The sequence below is a fragment of the Tasmannia lanceolata genome, unplaced genomic scaffold (genome assembly GCF_043159265.1).
Source record: "Tasmannia lanceolata isolate RefF3 unplaced genomic scaffold, GAP_Taslan_0.1 ptg000013l, whole genome shotgun sequence".
Classification (NCBI taxonomy): domain Eukaryota; kingdom Viridiplantae; phylum Streptophyta; class Magnoliopsida; order Canellales; family Winteraceae; genus Tasmannia; species Tasmannia lanceolata.
This window is the reverse complement of record NW_027518690.1, coordinates 3,840,872-3,861,155: the sequence shown is the minus strand read 5'-3', so window position 1 is coordinate 3,861,155 and position 20,284 is coordinate 3,840,872. Positions and strand designations below refer to the sequence as shown.

At 38.0% G+C, this 20,284-nt stretch overlaps 2 protein-coding genes across 3 annotated transcripts; both read right to left on the bottom strand.

The window, feature by feature from the left end:
- Positions 1–2,891: 2,891 nt before the first annotated feature.
- Positions 2,892–4,811, bottom strand: LOC143890701 (transcription factor WER-like). Its single transcript, XM_077395383.1, has 3 exons — positions 4,572–4,811; positions 4,109–4,238; positions 2,892–3,415 (listed from the first exon to the last, which is right to left on the bottom strand). Exons 1-3 carry the CDS (start codon positions 4,684–4,686, stop codon positions 2,992–2,994), a joined length of 669 nt encoding a protein of 222 aa, XP_077251498.1. The 5' UTR covers positions 4,687–4,811; the 3' UTR covers positions 2,892–2,991.
- A 2,826-nt stretch (positions 4,812–7,637) lies between these two features.
- LOC143889539 (protease Do-like 1, chloroplastic) lies at positions 7,638–19,451 on the bottom strand. Of its 2 annotated transcripts, XR_013254854.1 has the most exons (9): positions 19,000–19,451; positions 18,111–18,233; positions 16,140–16,311; positions 14,443–14,480; positions 10,920–11,118; positions 10,618–10,770; positions 9,925–10,059; positions 7,851–7,989; positions 7,638–7,743 (listed from the first exon to the last, which is right to left on the bottom strand). XR_013254854.1 is itself a non-coding variant. In XM_077393784.1 (8 exons), the coding sequence occupies exons 1-8, from the start codon at positions 19,413–19,415 to the stop codon at positions 7,912–7,914; spliced, it is 1,314 nt and encodes a 437-aa protein (XP_077249899.1). In that variant the 5' UTR covers positions 19,416–19,451; the 3' UTR covers positions 7,638–7,911. The 2 variants fall into 2 exon arrangements, 1 of the variants encoding a protein (XP_077249899.1); XM_077393784.1 differs by having other exon boundaries at positions 7,638–7,989.
- Between the last annotated feature and the right edge of the window lie 833 nt (positions 19,452–20,284).

Genomic DNA, 20,284 nt, shown 5'->3' with positions numbered 1-20,284 from the left:
CTTACAAAACAACATTAACAACTGTTTTTTCATGAAAAAAAAACACCTTTCTTTTAAGCAAATAATAAATTTGCCCCTAATTTAGTACACATGGCAACCTTAGGATGATTATTTGACAATCTTACCTTCTCTAAAATACTCAGAATGCCCATTAAGGAGAAAGGAATGGCCGTCTACTCAATGAGTTTCATAACAACAAAATGAAAATAGTGAAAAACAAAGAGGGTGTATCTATCAAAAAAAGAGGTAATAAATATCAGTTTCCTACCTTTTCTTCTTCTCAAGATTAACCAATCCAGATCACATAACGACATTTTATATGAAAGAGAACAGAAAGCATCTCTATCTCAATTGTGACAATATAGAATGGAAGGCATCTCTATTGTCCTAAAAGGTAATGGGGCTGCTTTCCTAATGAATTTGAATGTTGCAACATGTGAAGGTACCTTGTGGTCCCTGATTAAAAATTTTGAAAGGTCAAAAGTCATATCTTTTCTTTGAAGCTGTCCTTGAGGCAGCCTTCAAGAGACTATGATATGAGTCGAGAAATTGCTTGTTAGAGGTACATTGAGAAGATGGAAGATGGTGACTGAGAAATGTAAAGACTGTTAGAGAAATGAATACCACATATTACTGCAAGATTTATCTTATGAAAGCCTAATGGCCCAGTTGACTTCATACCAATTCTGATAAGGGTATTTTGTCTCATTATTTTGTATCATGTCTCATTTTTTACTGAGTTTTATTAGGTTACAACTATATTAGATAAAGGTCAATTAGTCTTTTATATTCATTATTGTTCTTGTTAAAGTATAAAAGATTAACTATCGTCATCTCCAACAGCATGGTATTAGATAGGGTTGCAACTCGGGTCGGGCGGGTCGGGTTTTGGAGAACCCAACCCTACCCGAGAAATATCTCGGGTCGGGTCGGGTTTTTTTTCGGAAAACCCACGATTCCCAAACCCGGCCCTACCCATGATAAACCTCGGGTCGGGTCGGGTTTTTTCACGTTGACGCAATTTTTTAAGGAAAATTCTTGTTTGGCAAGGCAACTCAACTCATAGAAGCATAAATTACTCTCACATTACATTTGAATCAAACAATGATGTAATTACACTCACATTACACTTGAATCAAACAATGCTGTAAGCAAACAATGTTGTAATTATAATCAAACAATGCTGAGTCAAACACTTGAATCAACTCAAATCATAGAAGCAGAAATTACACTCACATACAATAACAGTGGGTGCATGGGTTTTCACTTTTAACTTTTAACTAACAATAGAAAAAAATGTACATACTATAACTTATGTAACTCGGGTCGGGTCGGGCCCCTTCAAACCCGGCTCGACCCGAGATTCATGCGGGCTTTTGAATGCTCAACCCGGCTCGACCCAAAACCCATGAAACCTGAACCCAACCCAGGCTATTTTCGGGTCGGGTCGATGCGGGTCGGGTAAAACCCGGCTCGAGTTGCAGCCCTAGTATTAGAGCAATGGCCAACCCAAAAGAGGGGACACTTGTGCCTAGGCCAACCCTAAAAAGATAAGGAGTAGTACTTCTATCATTGATAGCTGAAAACTCATTCTATGGCCAGATTCACTTAGGATAAAGCGCTCCGAAGCCAATGCAAGGGGGTATAGCTTCACCATGTGCCACATGTGAGGGGGAGTGTTAAAGTATATAATATTAAATAACGCCATCTCCAACAGCTTAAGCTTTTGGAGTAATTGGTTGTTTCACAGTTCTCTCTTTCTATATAAAGATGTGTAACTTGTTGGAAAAAATTGATAGAGAATGAAGAAGAACTCTAGTTGCTTTTCTTAAGACAATGTCTGCACCAATTGTGTAATTGATGTGCGCAGGAAATTCGCGAAGCCCAGTAGAAAAACACTACTGATGTATGTTGGGTATTATGCACGAACAGAAATAGACCCGAAAAACCTTTGGATTTTTTACAAGTCTTGAGAAACTCCACGGAAATAGACCTACCTTCTGATTTTAGTCAAGTCTTGAGAAACTTCATTGCCCATGCCACGTGTTCGTGGGCAGATGGTGCATTGCAACGTCCCTTTGATCCCACCATTTGCAATAGCCATGTGTTTTAAAACAATAAATAAGAGTGGAGGGATGCTCATTAACCCTTCTTCACTGTTCTTATTTTCCAATGTGGGACTAAACTTTTAGTCTTCACATAGCCATATTTATACCTCTTTCAAAAAGCTCCGTTTTTTCAAATATAAAGCCTTTTTCAAAACACTTTTATTTTGAAACCTGTTTAGATTGCAGGACATTTCCTTTTTTTGGAAAAGTTTGGAAAGGAAAAATATTTCAAAAAGTTCTTGCTTTTTTTATATCCGGATTGCAGTAGTTTTCTAGAAAAGTTTGGAAAGGAAAATTATTTCGAAAAGTTCCTACTTGTTTTACACACGAAAAAGGATAACTTGAACCAACTTATTCAATTGTTATCCTAGGGACCTTCCACTTATGATGATATCCCTCTAAATTAACCACAATAATATAATTTCCTTCCAAATTATTGAAAGAAATTTCTTCCCCGATAACAGAAATTTTTATCTTGCAATCCAAACAGGGGTCGACCCTATTAAATTTTTACTAAGAGTGACCTTCAAATTATGATAATGTACATCTTCACGGACCATAATCTTATAGTTTCCCTCTAAATCATGGAAAGGAAAAAATTTCCCACAAAACAAAAATTCCGTCAGAAATGATTTCTTGCAATCCAAACATATCCTTGGTGTAAAGGTTGGATTCTTTTTAGGATATGTATTATTTTTTTATGCTTTATCATGCATAATATCTTCTGTATAGAAAAATGGAAAAGTTTCCTTCACCCGAACTTGGCTTTGTACAAAGTAGAAGTTGGTGAATTAAAAAATGCCTCCATAAAAAAGAGCTCTTTTGCTTTGCACGTGATAGAACACTAAAATTATAACAAAAATTAAAAGGTGAGATCGGTTCATTAATTACTTACAGGTCCAAAAACTGGACACAAGTCAAGCCAAACATCATCAAGAAGGTACCCATCTAGAAACTCCATTACGCACGAGGTACTTAGGCCTAAATTGTCATTAGGAACCCAATGAAGACCCTCTAAACACTCGATCTCATGTTGGTTTGGGGCCATGGTGGGGTCTTTTGAATCCTCCACGGCTTGGGATCCCACGAATCCACCAACTCCGCTATTGATAGGCAGCTCTGAAATTGAACCAAGAAGAAGTCTCGGTGTCTCCTCTCCATCTCTACCTTCTTGGCTTAGTGTCAATGAGCTGGGTCCAATATTGTGCTTCTTTCTGATACCAAGCTTCTTGTTCAAATGAGTGTTCCAGTGATTCTTCACTTGATTGTCCGTTCGTCCGGGGATGCGACCCGCGATTAGAGACCACCTACAATCATGAAAATTCAATTTTTTTTTCACTACTGAGATAATTAGTTTCAGCTTGATGATTGTGACCATAGAGTAGCACTAGTGTAGTAAGAAATAGAGGAGGGAGAAATTGCTAATGATAATAATACTAGTTAAGGGCCTCTTTGCAGGCCTTTTTGGATGCCACAAAAATGGGTTTATCTACATACACGATTATTTTAATTTTTAACTAGGGAAGTGATATATTCACCCTCTTTTCTTCCCCAGGTCACCTCCCTCTAATGTATTTATGACTACTCTTTTTACACTACTAGGGGTTGCCCAAGGAGGCCTTATTGTCCCATTTGCAATAAGATGAAATTAAGATAATCATATTTTCAAATAAGGACAAATTTCAGTGGGATTGAGATTGAGAGAGGCCCTAAAGTAGTACAAACAGCTCTAGGAAAATTAATCGTGCAATTCGGCATCATAGTATAGGAACCATCATCTTTAATTTGTTTTTATAATGGCACTCCTTGTTTTATAAAATACTTTTCTGATTGGCTGTTGATAGGTTTTTTTTCTTATATATATATATATATAAAAGCAAGAGCCTTTAAAAGCTAATCAGAGAAGTTTAAAATAAAGTAAGGACTAAGAAGTTTAAAAGCTCAGAGAAAATCAGATCACATTTCACACAGTAGTACTGTGGTGAGGAAAAGATTGAGACCTGTTTCCAAGGAGCTTATGAAGACGAATGATGAGGTCATCTTCTTCCTCAGAAAAGTCACCTTTCTTCACGTTGGGGCATAGATAATTCAACCACCTTAACCTGCAACTCCTCCCACACCTCTTCAAATCTACACCCACCAAAACAAAACAAACAAAGAGAATTTATATGTATATTCTGTAGCAATTAATAAGACCCACATACAAAATCTAAGTCACTACAAGAGAAAGAGGATTTCGCGACGGAAATATTTCGGTCGCTAATTTAACGTCACTATAAAAGCTAGAATATAATTTCCGCCTTGCTTTATTAATATTTAGGCTACAGATTAAAACAATTCATCACTAAAACAGTTTTTTTTTGGGGATGGTTTTATGAAAATTGGCAATGGATTTAAGCCTGGATATTTCTTGTAGTGAAACCAAATTTCTCTGTAAAAAAACTAAAAAAAAAAAATCGTGACCTGTCGTCTTGGCAATTCGATTCCACCGCCCTTTTCCATGAACTCTTATATAATCCTCCAGAATCTTGTCTTCCTCTGCTGTCCAGAAACCCTTCTTGTAGTGAGTTTCTTCCATTTGAGTTGGCCGGAGAGAGAGAGAGTTGTGTTCCTAGCAAGACTTCTGGACATGGGTCTATTGTGTAGAGATGTATACAACTATATATGCAATGTTAATATATCTATTTTTGAAATTTGTTTTGGACCCTTTTCTGTAATAAGTGTGTTTTCAGGATCCATATGAACATGAAGGTAAAAGAGAAGTCGTACGAGAAATTTTGTCCACACCATGCTAGCCTGTTTTGTTTTTAAGCCTAACTTTTGATTTGTATGGTCTGGATTCTCTCTTTACTCAAAATCATGTGTGGTTATGGAAGCCCTCGTTGAGTCATTTTCATGGGGTTTATGTGACTTCAGATAAAATGATGCCACAATGATGAGGAGTGTCTTCACCTTGTTTAGGCTTTGGTACGGGTGCAACTTAGGCCGTAGGGTTTCTTTGGCACCATAGAAAATCATGCCACAACACTGGGGTGAGTGTCTTCACCTTGTTTAGGCTTTAGTAAGGGTGCAACCTATGCTCGGCCGAACCGAACCCAACTGGTTTAACTTAATTTCGGCTTGGGTTGGGTTGGGTTGGCCCTCCATTGGGTTAGGATTGGGAAAAGCCGACCTTTTAGGTACTAACCAATATGCCAAAAGCTTTGGAGCTGATGGAACTTTTTTTGCTAGGCCATTTAAGCCTGTCCCATACCATGCTGGATCCCACTAGTCCCATACCTAGGCAGGCCCCCACTCGGGACAGTAACATTCCTTGAATCTGATAATCTGACCCGAGTGTTGAAACTAAGGAACTAGGGCTGTGTTTGTTTTGGATTATCAGAACAGTCTGTGGGTTCAAAACTGTTTATTAAACTAAAAATATCAACGCAATTTTGGGTCCATTAATCAGTTTTGGACTCACAATCGGTTCACAGAATCTAAAACAAACAATGCCTAAATGCCATTGAGAACACCTTGATCAGAAGATTATAGGCCCTTGATCTATCAACCCACATTTAGGCCCTATTTGCTTTGGATTTTGAGAATTGGCTTCGAGTCCAAAACTGATTATTGGACTCAAAATCAAATGCAAATTTAAGTACAATAATCAATTTTGGACTCAAAATCAATTCTCAAATTCCAAAACAAACCAAAAAAATAAAAAAAAGGTTAACGGTAACTTTATGGTCATTTTATCGTACTTAAAAGAAATTGGAAAAAACACCAATGGCGACGGAAAAGAAATTGAAGAAATCGAAAAAAACACCAATGGCGACGGAAAAGAAATTGCACGTGTCGAATGGATCAGAGAAGGTAGGGTTCCCCTACAAACCATTCGAGCTAAAATTGATCATTGTTCCTATACAGTTTTAGAACTATCTATGAATCTTATTCTTGGATCTTATTCATGATATTGAGAAAAGATCAATATTAATAAATATCTCTATGGATTCTCCTATAAATGTTGTCCGGCTAACGTTGAACTTGCCAATCAATCAATTCCAGAATGAATTAGTCAATGACTCCAAATAAACTAACTAAAATAACTAGGCACGACGCTTGTATTGCTCTCCCACAACCCCGTTTTCACGTTCAAATCGTTCATTTGAATAAATTGAAACCCTTCTTATTGGATGGATGATCATGATACTTCGATGAAAAGAGAAAATAACAAAAAAAATTCATTCATTTAAATACTGAAATGCTTATGCTGTCGGCTCTCTGTGAAATACTCGTTTGGTCGAGGGCTTCCAAACACATCATAAGCTAAACCCATGCTGACGAATAACCAACCTGCGAGATCTTATCTTGTATTTATATCTTGTCTATATAGGTAAGGTATGTACATATTGATTTTATGCAAGATATATGCAAATACATAGGATCCTTATTTTGGAATTTGATTATTCGCGGTGTACGATGATCCTTGTTAAGCATCCATGGCTCAATGGTTAAAGCGCCCAACTCATAATTGGCAAATTCGTAGGTTCAATTCCTACTGGATGCACGCCAATGGGAACGTTCAATAAGTCTATTGGAATTGGCTCTGTATCACTTTTTCTATTTAAATTAAATTAATAAATCCAAGAATCTTTCACAAAATTATCAACTAATATTATCAACTATCAACTAATTAGAATGGTTCATTATTAGACCATGGTATTTGATTCGCCAAATACATCATTATTGTATACTCTTTCATATGTATGGCGCAACCCACATGTGGCTACGAATCCTGGTGTCAGGGGTTCGAATCCCTCGTCGCCACAACCGTCGCCCACAACCGACCCAAAAGGGTAGGACCTTTCCTTTTACGCACTCTTTCAAGGGTGGCTGCTTCTAGGCAAGCCTCCTTGCTATCTCTGCACCCCTACCTCCTCTATCACTGAGCTGGTGATCCGGGCTGTTCCCTCTCGATGATAAAGCTTATTCCCTATCGTCTCACTAGCCGACCTTGACCCCTCATATTCAGATTAGGAGATCCTAAAATCTTCTGTGAGGCCCACTCTCACGGTCAACATAAAAAGCGAAGATTTCATTATTGGGTCTTTGGAAATAGTGGGACCCATGAGATTTTACAGTCCAGATTATTAGTTTGGAAGACCCGCTAGTGGGTCCCATCTATTTGATGATCCAAATGTTGCTGGTTGGCCACTGCTAACACGTGTTGTTATCTAGTGGAACCCACATCGACAATCTCTGGTTGGTAGGTTACACGCCTAGCTGGGCCCCACAATGCATGGCCACAGGCCCATCGTCAGTCAATTTTGTCTAGAACGTTTATCTGCAGGCCATCAATTGGACGACTAGGGTCATCCCATAATCAATCATCTTAAATCTTTGTACGGTGGAGCTTACTAAGCCCTTCACAAATAGTTTGAGTTTGCCATCTTCTTGGCCCCACCATGAACATGGCATATGGGTTCCAATCTGGACCATTGATCTAAGCATTTCTATAGCTGCTGACATTGGGACATGGAACATGGATGGACGAGATGATATCAGTTTTCTTTGTTATATAGTAGTCCTTTTTTTTCTTGTACAATGAGCTTCATACATAAATTCTCTAGCAGGCAAGCTCTTAGAAAGTAATCTGTAAATTTTCCAGAACCAATAGTTGAAATATATATACAAGATGTTGACAGATTATGCAAGAAATGAATACACAAAGCATTAGACATCTGTTAAATGTATACTTACATGTCTTGATAAAATACTAGAGAGCATGGATCCACCGTTGGATTCTCCTCGCTCGAGATGATCATGATTCATCGGGTTTTGGTTCAAGGACTACTGGGATTTTCTCTTTATGGTCACCTCGCAATACCTCCACAGTCACCTAAATATTTCAAGTAAACACACACATTGAATAATTTTCGCCCAATTGGCGTTTATTTTGGGAAAAACCCATCTTAAGTTATTGCATGTTCACCTGTTTCTTTGATTATCCACTATAATTTCAATTGAATTTAGTTTAAGCAAGAAGAAAATGGTGCTCTAAAAAGGGTTTCATGAGTTTATGCATGGAGTACATCAACGAGTGAATGTAAGTGGATTCCATGATATCAAATTAGATAGTAGCAAAAGTAGCTGAACTTAAAAGAGCCCCCAACCCACAAGACAAGTTCATCTAATTAGACTTAATGCCAAGGGTGCAGTATAGAGTGCATCTTAAGCAGAAGACGACTAGAATTTACACACAAGCTACAAACTAAAAAGCCCAAATTGCAATTGGGATTTAGATTCAAACCTACCCAGGCTATCCACAATAGCATTCCTGTTAATCTTCTCCCCATAACAGAAAAGCCCAAGTTTCAATTAAGGTTTAGATTCAAACCTACCCAGGCTAACCACAAAAGCATCATTCTTCATCTTCTCACTATAACAGAAAATTCTATTATTCCACAGTTCTTCCAAGCGGGGTGTCCCTCATAGAATCTCTCCCCTCACCAGCCAAATACTATAAACATTATAAAGGGGAGAGCCCAATTGAGTAACAAGGTCCTTTATAAGATCAACCCCGATCCAAACTAATGGGACTTGCATCCCTTTTTCACCCACCTTACTGTAACACAGAGAAACCATCCCAATAGTATCTTTGAAACTGGATGATGGAGCTTGGGAAGACACTAAAAGAAAGAGCAGCAAAGTTTAAATCGGCGGAATTCTGGTAACTCCAGAAAGATACCATCCCTCAAAGACAGGAAACCCCCCTCATCTCATGGGTGATACTGTATTGAGTGATCAGAAAGATCTCATCTCGAATGCTAAAATGGAAGCTAATGATATAGAATTACATCACAACTCACTAAATCCCATGCCCCACATTCATAATCTGCAAGACCTTTAGGTCACTCCGGTCAGATGATTGGTGCAATATTAACCAAGAATAGCCCCACCCTTTGGGTCATTCCGAAAGTGAACACAACGCACAATGGACACCTTTTTTGGGTAGGTAAGCTGTCTTGAATCCATAACCTGAGGGTTGCATTGCAACACAAAGCACCATCCAACTGAGATGGTGCTCAAGCCTAGTGATGGACACCATCATTCCTTCTAAAGTGTGTTTCCTTTTTCGTTCTCTTCCATTTCAATTGTACCTTAAATGACAAATGGAAAATGTCAAGTTTAATTTAACTTTGATTTATTTCTGTGATTAAATATTATTTCATTTTCTGTGCCCTGCCATAAAAGCAAAACAAGGATAGCATAACCACACCAACAGTTTCCAGTCAATAGACTGAATGACTCAAACAATTATAAGCGAACACCGAAAGGCTAAATAACCAGTATGTTTTTTTAATGGTAAATAACCAGTAAGTAATGTCAGTTTTTCCCATCCATTTGGCATGTATACTAGTATTGTTTTCCTTAATTTATAATATTAATTCCAGCTTAGAGCCATAAAAGCACATTGAAGATCTTTAGGGCATATGCTGGCTATGCTGAAAATTTTCCTGAAAAAAAAACTTTCCATGAAAATTGAATTTTCTGAAATTTGGTGACCTGCATATCAGGTAAAAATCTTTTAACAAAGAAAAAATAAAGAATTATACCATAAGTGTGTTTTGTTTTTCCTGGGAAAAGAAAGTGGAAAACGGACAGATTAATTTCATCACAACCATTCAAACTGGCCTTTCTCACTTTCCATTCCACCAAGGGGAGGCAACCAAAGGAAGACTTAAAGAATGTCCAAAAGTAAGAAAATACTAGCCCTTTGAAAATGAAATGCAAATAAGGTAGCAGAGTTAGCAACATAAAATGAAAATCATACCGTATCGCCTACTTTACATTGGTCAAGGACTCTGTACAAGTCACTCCCGTTATTGATCTTTTTCCCATTCACAGAAGTGATGATGTCACCCAATATAAGTCGGCCATAGGTATCTCGTTTGGTTGGTAGCAGTCCCTGCAAAATTTTAAAAATCATCACTCATTGCTTCCGCAGGCTATACTCTCTCTCTCTCTCTCTCTCTCTCTCTCTCTCTCTCTCTCTCTCTCTCTCTCTCTCTCTGTTTGTTTATTTCTATAATACACTAAGAACAATGGTTTCTTTTTGCATGCATTATCAATTAGATGAATTGTGTGCTTCTCTTTTTCAGTTCAGAAGAAGTACACAAAACTCTCACAGCGTGCATGACACAAACAGACAATTGATGAAGCAATCATGGTTTGAAATTTCAGCCAAAAATTCAGATTTCGGCCAGGACCAACATCGAAAGTACCTGAATCCGAAATTCCAGCGAAATTTTGCCCAAATCCGAAATTTGCCGAAATTTTAAAATTTTCTACCGAAATTTTAAGATTCCCACCTAAAGTGCTGAAATTACTGAAATTTCCACCGAAATCTTCTAAAATACAGAAATTATTTTCAGAAATTTTACATGATTTCAGCCAAAATTTCGGCTTCGGGAAACCAAAATTTCAAACCTCGGAAGCAATATGCAATATAAGATAAAATATATACCGCTTTGCCAGCTGGACCATTTGCAGGAGCATCTAGAACAAGCACCCCACTAACCCCAAGTTGCTCCACAGACTGGTCTGGTGCAAATTTAATCCCTAAAATAGGTCTTGTGACTTTTCCAAACCTCACCAACTGTTCAACAATGCCATTCACCTGGAAAAGTGAGAAAAAATTGCAGCTCAATTATTTATAACAGAAAATAAGATATGAATTATTCCGTCATAAAAAAAGATATCACACGACATTTATAGGCATGATTATTTTCTAATGTGTGAAAGTCGAAAGATGAAAAAAGGACGGACTGTGTCTACTGGAATTGAAAATCCCACGCCAGAGGAGGCTCCCGATGGAGAGTAAATGGCTGTATTTATCCCAATTAAGCTTCCTGAACTATCAAGAAGTGGGCCCCCACTATTCCCAGGGTTTATGGCGGCATCAGTCTGTATGACATCTTGTATTGGACGTCCAGTGGCAGCGGAACTGATTTCTCTGCGAAGTCCACTGCATATGACATATAGAAGGCCTCAGTCAAAGCAAAACATGATCTTAATAAAAGGATAAACACTATCTTGTTACTTGAGCCTGGCACACAAAAGGTTGTTGTGCCATAATAAAGCCTCATGGAAAATTTATATGTAACTATTAACATAAAAAATGATAAAATATTTCACATCAAAGCAACTGTGTTAATGAAATTTGCACCAGCAGATGTTTAAGTTTTTTAATCTCAACACAGGCAATTTACTAACAGTCTACAGGGGTGACATCTGTCAGAAAAAGTGTTGGAGTTTGTTCCTTTTATTATTATTATTATATCACTCTGGAAATGTACATCTAGTTCTTTATACCACACTCTACTGTATTGGATCTATATGCTGCTGATTCAATCAAGTCACTCATTTCATTTAAGACTTGGAGTGGGTTTCCAATTCATTTCATCAGTTATTGAAAAAAACTGATAAATCACTCCAGTCTATCCGGTACCCGTTCCAAAGCTGGAGGAAAGTCAAGCCATTGACTGCTTGCTCAAGAAAAGATCAATCCGGCCAATCAATCAGAATGGGGAAGTGTTTCCCACAAAGTCATAAGACCGTGTATGGGGACTGATGCCTGCCCAATGCCGGAAGGTCAAGGAAGTTGGTGACTTGATGCCCTATTATGAAAGGGGAAGCCGGAGACCGAAGCCTCCGTGAACAGCATCCTTAACTAACCTTTGTGTAAAGGTTTTCCTTTAGTTTCCATATAGATGACTTTGAGTAAATTAGAGACTATTTAACCCATCTTCATTTCTTGTCACAGTATCATAAACTTCTTTTTCTTCCTTTTTAATTATATTTTTCTTCTCCTCATACAATTTGTGTCAGAGGTGCAATAGAGATAGGTAACTCTAGGTCCTTAACTAACCTTTGTGTAAAGGTATTCCTTTAGTTTCCATATAGATGACTTTGAGTCATAGAGACTCGTTAACCCGTCTTCTTTTCTTGTCACGGTATCATAAACTTCTTTTTCTTCCTTTTAATACTAATTTTCTTCTCATACAATTTGTGTCAGAGGTGCAATAGAGATAGGTAACTCTAGATTACTCCCTTATTTACCTTCATAAGGATATGGTATAACGACCCAAGAGGAACTAGGGAAGGACTTGTGTGTGGCGTCATCTTTCATAAGGCTAACTTTTAAAGGCGCCCAATGAAAGCTCGTAGATCGAAAAAAAACAAAATATGTCAATAAACACAAGATAATCCTAAAGCTAGATCACAGCAGTTCCCCCCAACATGGGAAGAACTTGATTCCGTCGAGTAGATGTCTCAAATATGCTGATATGGGTTCTCACTTCTCACAGAGTCGTCGTAACTCTACCAAGTCATCGCCAAGGATCTAGATACCTCCAACAAAATCCTCAATGGGTTTCCAATATGCTGATAATAATAGGCGCCAATCACGAATCAATCACATCAAAGGAATGTCATCACTATGTCCCTTTGTTCGTCTAACTTACAGAGGGTCTTGTGGCAATGCTCTTAGGAGGGTGAGAGGGTTCAAATGACTAGACACGGGATTTCTAATAGCTGAACTAGAGGGGGCTCTGGCAGTGTCCATTCGCTAAGAACTATGTGCTATCTTCTCAGCCTTCCATGCTAATCAAAAGGCATCATCAACAACGAGGAGAGTGTGAAGGGAGACTGGCTGCTAGAGCTAAAAGCACAGCCTACTAATATATCAAGCGGTCACTTGCTCATCATCTTTAATTAAAGCATTACGGGTCGTCAAGAGATGAAACTCTTCCATGTATTCACACATGAAACTAGTTCCTTGCTTAAGGCCAAAAAGTCTTTGGTAGAGTGTGGCCCTAAAGTCAGATGGCAAGTATTTACTTTTCATCTTCCCCTTCATCTTGGCCTAGTTATCAATCTTCGCTTTTCCTCTTTGGGTCCTGGTTTGGATTTGTTTCCAACATACAAGGGCAGCAACCTTAAGTTTCATGACATCGAATCTAACTTTTTTATCCTCATGGAGATCTTTCCACTCAAAGAAGTGATCTACACTGTCTACCCACTCTAAGAATTCATGAGGGTTAAGGTGACCCTTGAAATCTCCACCATCAACTCCAACTCCGTAGTATCTGGACCTTTCTCCATAGTTTTTTAACACTGTTGTACTTGATATTTTGAATGAGACAAAGAAAGATTAGGGCTAAACTGGTAGATACACCAATGGAAATATGGAATCAAATCACTCTCTTTGTATAAATGAGAGCAATGTTCTTAAAGGTATGGGAATGTGCCAAAAATTAGTTGGGAAAACAGCTTTATCACACAATCAGTCTACTAGATATAGCTTGTTCTGTATATGTCACTATTATGCATCCTATTTATGTTTGTCATTAGATGTTGTTTGTTGTATCATGTGATATCTGAAGTTTACTCCTGGAAAAGGATTTTGTTAAGCTAATCATAGAAACGTGGAAGTAGAAGATTTATTGGTGCAGATTGGACAGACAATAAGGCTGGCACATGAGAGTTGATATGGAGAAAGCAAAAAAGAGTCTCTAGTGGTTCGATTCAATGTTGAAGTTGAATATAGAGCTATGACACATGGCACATGGGAGTTGATATGGTTCAGAACTTTATTATGAAATTGGGAGTTATGGTTAGACTTCCTTGAGAGAGTATTATGATAATCATCCAATAATTCACATATCCTCCAATCCAGTGATAGACGAGGGAACAAAACATACTCAAATTGACTGACAAGAGAGAAAAAATGAATGAAGTTTGTGTTCCCTATATCTGATTAAAACTCTTCCCAAGCTGCACATGGAGTGTGTGTGCACACGCGCACATGTGTATGCATCTATTACATTACATATATTATCTATGCTGCAACTTGAGAGGGAGTGTTGGGAGATTTTTCTTTGTATTATCTATGCCCTTATTAGCTTTGTGTAAGGGCTTTTTTGTCTTCTTTTTTTTGTAAATTCTATATAGATGACTCAATGATTGTTTTATTAGAGCAATGAGTTGACCGGTGAGTCGCTAATCCCATCTTCTTTCTTCCCTTGTCACACTATTGAACAACTTTTTGTTCTTATTTTCTTCTCTCTTCAAAATTAAGGAAATTGATTATGATAAAATTAATTTCTAGAGACATTACAAATGAAACAGTGCATCTTTCACAAGTACATCCAGACATCAGCTAATGCTACATTCACTTCACTTAATAAATTTATATTTGTTGATCAGTGGTATAAATCAGAAAATATACCATGTTCCTGTTTTTCACAAACAAAAGAAGAGGTGAATAATAACTACAAAAACCTGCTACCTGATAACGCCAGTTGTGAGTGTATGGTCAAGGCCAAACTGCAAAGATGTACAGGTAAAAAAACACATCAGTCCTCTAGTCAGTTATGTAGGTCAATATCAACAGAAGCCACTTATGTGAAACTTTTACATTCCAGTGAATAAAATAAGCAATGCCTCAGACTAAAATTTAAAGGATGTAATCCTTTCACCCTAAAGATGGGATTAAAATTTATTGAAATTTTAATAACAAGGTACTATTGTCTACAGTCACATTCTTGGAGTGGAAGCAGGCGAGGGAAGAAGACTAGACATTTGGTTTTCATATTTCAGCTACAAGATCTCTGTCTAACCTCAACTGTTTTCTTTAAGAAATGAATCTATTGTTTGAAGAAAATTCTTGAGAGCCAGGCAACAAAGGCAAATATACAACCAATGATAACTTCATAAATGGAAGGAAAGGTGAGTTGCTGGACTGCCTTGTGAGGAGAACCATACATGTAACAATTTTGTGTTTATTGATAGTCAACAACTAAGAACAAGGATCAGATATTGACACCCCACTTGTTTCTATAGAGACACTACTAATGGGCTTTATTTATTTTAAATGTCTTTCATTGGCTGTCGGGTAGGAAATAACAAGGGATAGTAACAATGCAGAAAGTATAAGAAAATTTAGAAAACAATATACATAGGTAAATGTAGAGTTTGATTCGTTTGAGTGAGTCAATCAGGTCCTATTATTGCTTTGTCAAAATTTTGTATCACTCACACAAAAACAGAAAATTATGGGAAGTTTCATTTCCTTTCTTAGCTTCATATGTCTTGCATTTCTTTCCTGGGAGAATGAATTTTATATTTTGGTTTGACTTTATTTTGGGTGGGGAAGTGGATTTTGGAAAGCGAAATCACAGACACCCGTTTGCTACTACCACCCACGTATTTTCCAAAATCATTGAATGTCAAACAAATGATAAGATTTCAACTCAAAGAGATGTGGCAGACACCAAAACAACCTCATGGCATAAAAGAACATTTCCATTTGCAAATTCTTCCCAAATATGAAAACTATAGGTATATGAGTATATGACTGAAGTGTTAAAAATGGGGGGTCACTTCCAATAGTATGTTTGCTGCCACCAAAATATACAGCCATGATCATTAGAGTGGGAGGAAATTCTTGACTAATGCATTTGATTTATAAATTGTTGCATAGAAATGTCATACTTTTGTCACCCAATGTCTCATTCATTCTTGACTAATGCATTTGATTTATAAATTGATTTATAAGAAGAAAACGCGTCAAGAGGGAAATATACAGGATTCACATTTTAAAAGAGATAAGGATGTGTCGGATTCGTCTGAAAAAACCGGATCCGTGCTGGACACGGCTACGACAAGAATCCGGGAGTGTCCCAAGCGACTCTGTGAATGATTCGCGTGTCGAAACATGTCAACACGGATTCGGCATAGGGGGCAAAGAATCCATGCAACATAGCTTGAAATTATTGAAACAAGTAACATTTATCGGAAAAAATGGTCTAAAACACCAAAATAGATTAGTAACATGCAGGTACTATAGTGCAGTTACCCAATAGCCTCAGCAGATCATAGCATGGAAAGGAAACATTTATGAGTTCAATAAATAAATGAAAAAGGAAATGGACCAATTTTTAACTATGCTACAACATTGACAAGCAAAGGAGAAATCATACTCACTGGATTTCCAATAGCATATACTTTCTGACCAACAAGCAGGTCGGCAGAAATACCAACAGGTATGGGTCTTAGTTTATCTTTTGGTGCATCAACACGCAACACAGCAACATCCTTATCTTGATCAAATCCAACAACTTTTGCATCATATGTTGATTGGTCAGCAAGAGTGACCCTGCACATACCGAAAGAAAAATAAAGAGGGTGACCTTTGAATATAACTACCAACATTTTGATTCCATTTTTTTTTAGAAAATGATTTTGATTCCAAAATAAGATTGACAATAAAAATCCTGAATAAAAAGAAGTGAATGCTAGAAACTTTTCAACACCAGAATACGATGTTGCGCCAAAATATTGCACCAAAGCATCAGAAAAGCATTACATAATAGAACAAAATATTAAAAACAAACCATTCAAAAAAAAATATTAAAAACAAGATCAATGTGGCAGGAAATTGACATAGACTTTTTATTTCTTTTTCATAAGTAGCCAGTTCATACTTCATACATAAGAATCGATCCTGTACCTCACACAGTAGAGAGCTGCTCTCTGTCACTCGGCTAGAGAGGGGCATTATTGATATCTAGAATGGATGGTAGAGGGTTTGGAGTAGGTCGAATGAATAGATATAAGAGATTTGAAAAGTGAAAGCAGAGGGAGGGATATAGGAAACCAACTTTGCCCCTTGAACATAACTATAGGAAAGGAGATGAAAGTGTCACGTCACTTCATGACTGCCACCATCCGTTCCATGCTAGAAGAGCCGCTCAAATCCAACGCCTACTAATCCAACGCCACAGAACATCCCATGTAGAACACAGAAATAGAAGGCAGAAGAACAGCCACACAGTATCTTAACCAACTACCTCACAAAAGTGAGCCTCCTTTGGTTTCTCCCCAGCATAGAGGCATTCACATGGGAGGCATGATGGTTCACCAGCACTAAATAGAGAGGCCAAAGATACCCACTTGAAGATTGTCTTCACTCCTCACAAAAGTGATTCCTCAAACTAGTGTCGCAACAATGGAACTCACTCATTGTTGGTACCAGCTTGCTACTATCGTCCTTAGATGAAAATTTAAGGAGAACAAGTCCCTTCTTCACCAACAATTCCATATACAAAACCAATCCTAGAAGGAGGTGAAATTAGGTATATTGTGCCCAAATCTCCTCGATAAGCAAAACTGAATTTTGTATAAAGGCTTGTAAAGATTTTTTATTTTTTATTTTTTTTTGGCAAAATAACTCCTCAACTTCGAGCCTTGGCGCAACGGTAAGGTGGCTCCCATTGCGACCCGGTGGTCACGGGTTCAAGTCACGGAAACAGCCTCTCTGCAAAGCAGGGGTAAGGCTGCGTACATCTAGCCCTCCCCAGACCCTGCAAAGGCGGGAGCCTAGTGCACTAAGCCGCCCTTTTTTTTATAATAGCTCCTCAACTTCAAGGTCCGCAACAGAAATAAAGCTGTTGAAACATTTGGGGGCACACCAATCTTCATCTTTGTTTCATTTAATATTACACTAATATAATTTTCTTTGTTCCCGTACAAGAAACCTAAATACAATTTTTGCCACCACCCAGTTTTGCTTCAATCTCAAATCCAGCACTCTTCAATTCGAAGGCGATTGGTAATAGCTGTCAATCCACACATTAAGACTAAGAAAACTCAGAAAGTCAACCTTTAAGCAGTCTGATGACTTTAAACCAAGTTCCTCGAAATATGAAAGTAAAAACAAAAGAAAAATGCATCGAAGTACTTTATACAACGAAAACCGATAGCATTACAAAATCTGCAATTACTCAAACACTGTAAGAATTAGTCTCTTAATGGATACCTACCATTCTTGAAATACCAGTAACACAGAAGACAATCAACCCTCTAAGTAGCATTACTTTTTTCCCTAGAAAAAAACCCATTGTGAAAGAACCATGTGATAAAGTAAGATGAATTTTATGCGAAAACACCAAAAACCTGAGATCAGATGCGCCGCGAATGACATGATAATTTGTGACAATGTGTCCATCTTTATCCCAAACGAAGCCGGATCCGGATCCTTGTGGCACCTCCAGTACATCCAATGTAAATGCATCTTGCCTAAAAGAAAATAGAAAAAAGGGGAAACCAATCCAACAAACAAAAACCTAATCAATCACCATATCCAAAAAGCAAAAACATTTCAATTATAAATGATTAAATAACGTCAACTCTAACAGCTTAAGCGTTTGTTGTTTTCACATGGTATAAGAGCTATTGCCTCACGGCAGGTTATAGGTTCAAAACCCAACAACACCTTAACATTAAAAATTCACGCGTATGGCCAATCCAAGAAGAGGAGCTACATGTGAGGTGGGAGCGTTCAAGTATAAATGATTAAATAACACAAACTCTAACAGCTTAAGTTTTTGGGGTAATTGGTTGTTTCACAAAAACAACCAATTAGGGCTCAAAATGGTGAGCTTGAGTACAATTGCATGGGTATAAGAGAGAATTACTGAAAGGCGAGATTAGTGATCTCCCGGAAGAGACGGGCGGTGGCTAAAACCTGGATTGCACATTTCCAGGATTGCAAAATCCAGGTTTTAGCTTATAAATTCCAGGTTTTAGTATATAAAATCCAAGTTTTACCATATAAAATCCAGGATTATAAAACCCATGTATCCAAACTGCGTTTTAACCTATAAAATCAAGGTTTTAGCTTGAAAATCCAAGATTTTACAATCCTGGACTATAAAATCTATGCATCCAAACGGTGCTGTAACTTATAAAATCCAGGGTTTAGCTTGAAATTACAATCCTAGATTATAAAATCTATGTATCCAAACAGCCTAAAAATGACAAAACTGAGTAGAATTCAAATTACCGAACGGCGAGATTCGTAATATAAACAACAGACGGAGTATTCTCTTGGAAGAGACGGACGGTGGCGAGTTCGTCGGACTGGAGTTTCCTCGGAGGGGTGACTACAAATCCTGCGGCGGAGTCCACGTCAGCAATGAGGAGAGAAAAAGACAAGGCGAGTGAGGTACAGAAAATAAAAAGGGAATCGAGAAAGGAGGAGGAGGGTATGACGGGGTTTGATTTGTTCTCATTGTTGGTAATGAATTTAGGGTTTTGGTTAGGGTTGAGATGAAGGAGGATGATTGGAATTGAAGGGAAGCTAGGGTTTTTGTTGAGGAGCGATTTGAAGGGAATTAGGGTTTTGAGAGAGGGTTTCTTTGGAAGGGAGGGAGAAGATGGGGAAGGGAGTAGAGAGGAAATGAGTGAAGCAGCAGCCATTAGCTGACTTCACGGACAGGTGCTGACAAGGGAGGGAATACAGGTGTCTTGTGTTAGATATATATATAGGGTAAAATAATGATATATTCGCCCCTTTTTCTTCCCAAGGCCACCGCTTGTAAAGCGTAGGAATAAATACTAAATACGCTAGAGGAGGGTGGGTAAGGGAAGAAATGTGGCAGATATATCACTTATCGGCTTATCTCCTACTATCTAGCAGGGTCGAAAATCCTGGAATTTTGTGGTTTTATATGAACGGTTTGGATCATTGTAACAAGTGGGCCCAGTGTAACTAGGCGCATACAACATACATGGGTGCGCCTGAAGTCCTGTGTTTTTTAACTGTATAGTGGGTCCACTTGTTTGGATGATCCAAACCGTTCATTTGATGGGCAAAACCCTTTATATAAGGGCTTGGCACCCCCGTGGGATAATTCGCACCACTGTCACGTTAAAAACTCGTTACAGTCTGCCACGTATCCTCATTTCAAGGGGTGCCTTTTGCACTAAAGGGGGGGTGGCCTTGGGAAGAAAATGGGCGAATATACCATTCCCTTATATTTTAAAAAAAATAATGTTCCGCCACTTCATAGGATGATCAAAACCGTTCATTTGTTTGGCCTGAAAGTAAATAGGTTGTGCCCCAAAACTCATTTCCATAGGATGATCTTAACCCTTCGATCTGTAGAGGGACTGCACTTTATAAAAACCTCTAAAGATCAGAAAGTTTGGATCATCTTATAGAGATGATCGATGGGGTCCAGCCATTCCTATTCCGGCCCCTTAAATGAACGGTTTAGATCATCCTATACAGTGGGCCCCACTGTCCATTTGAAAATTACTGGACTACTCACCATCTAAAATTCCAG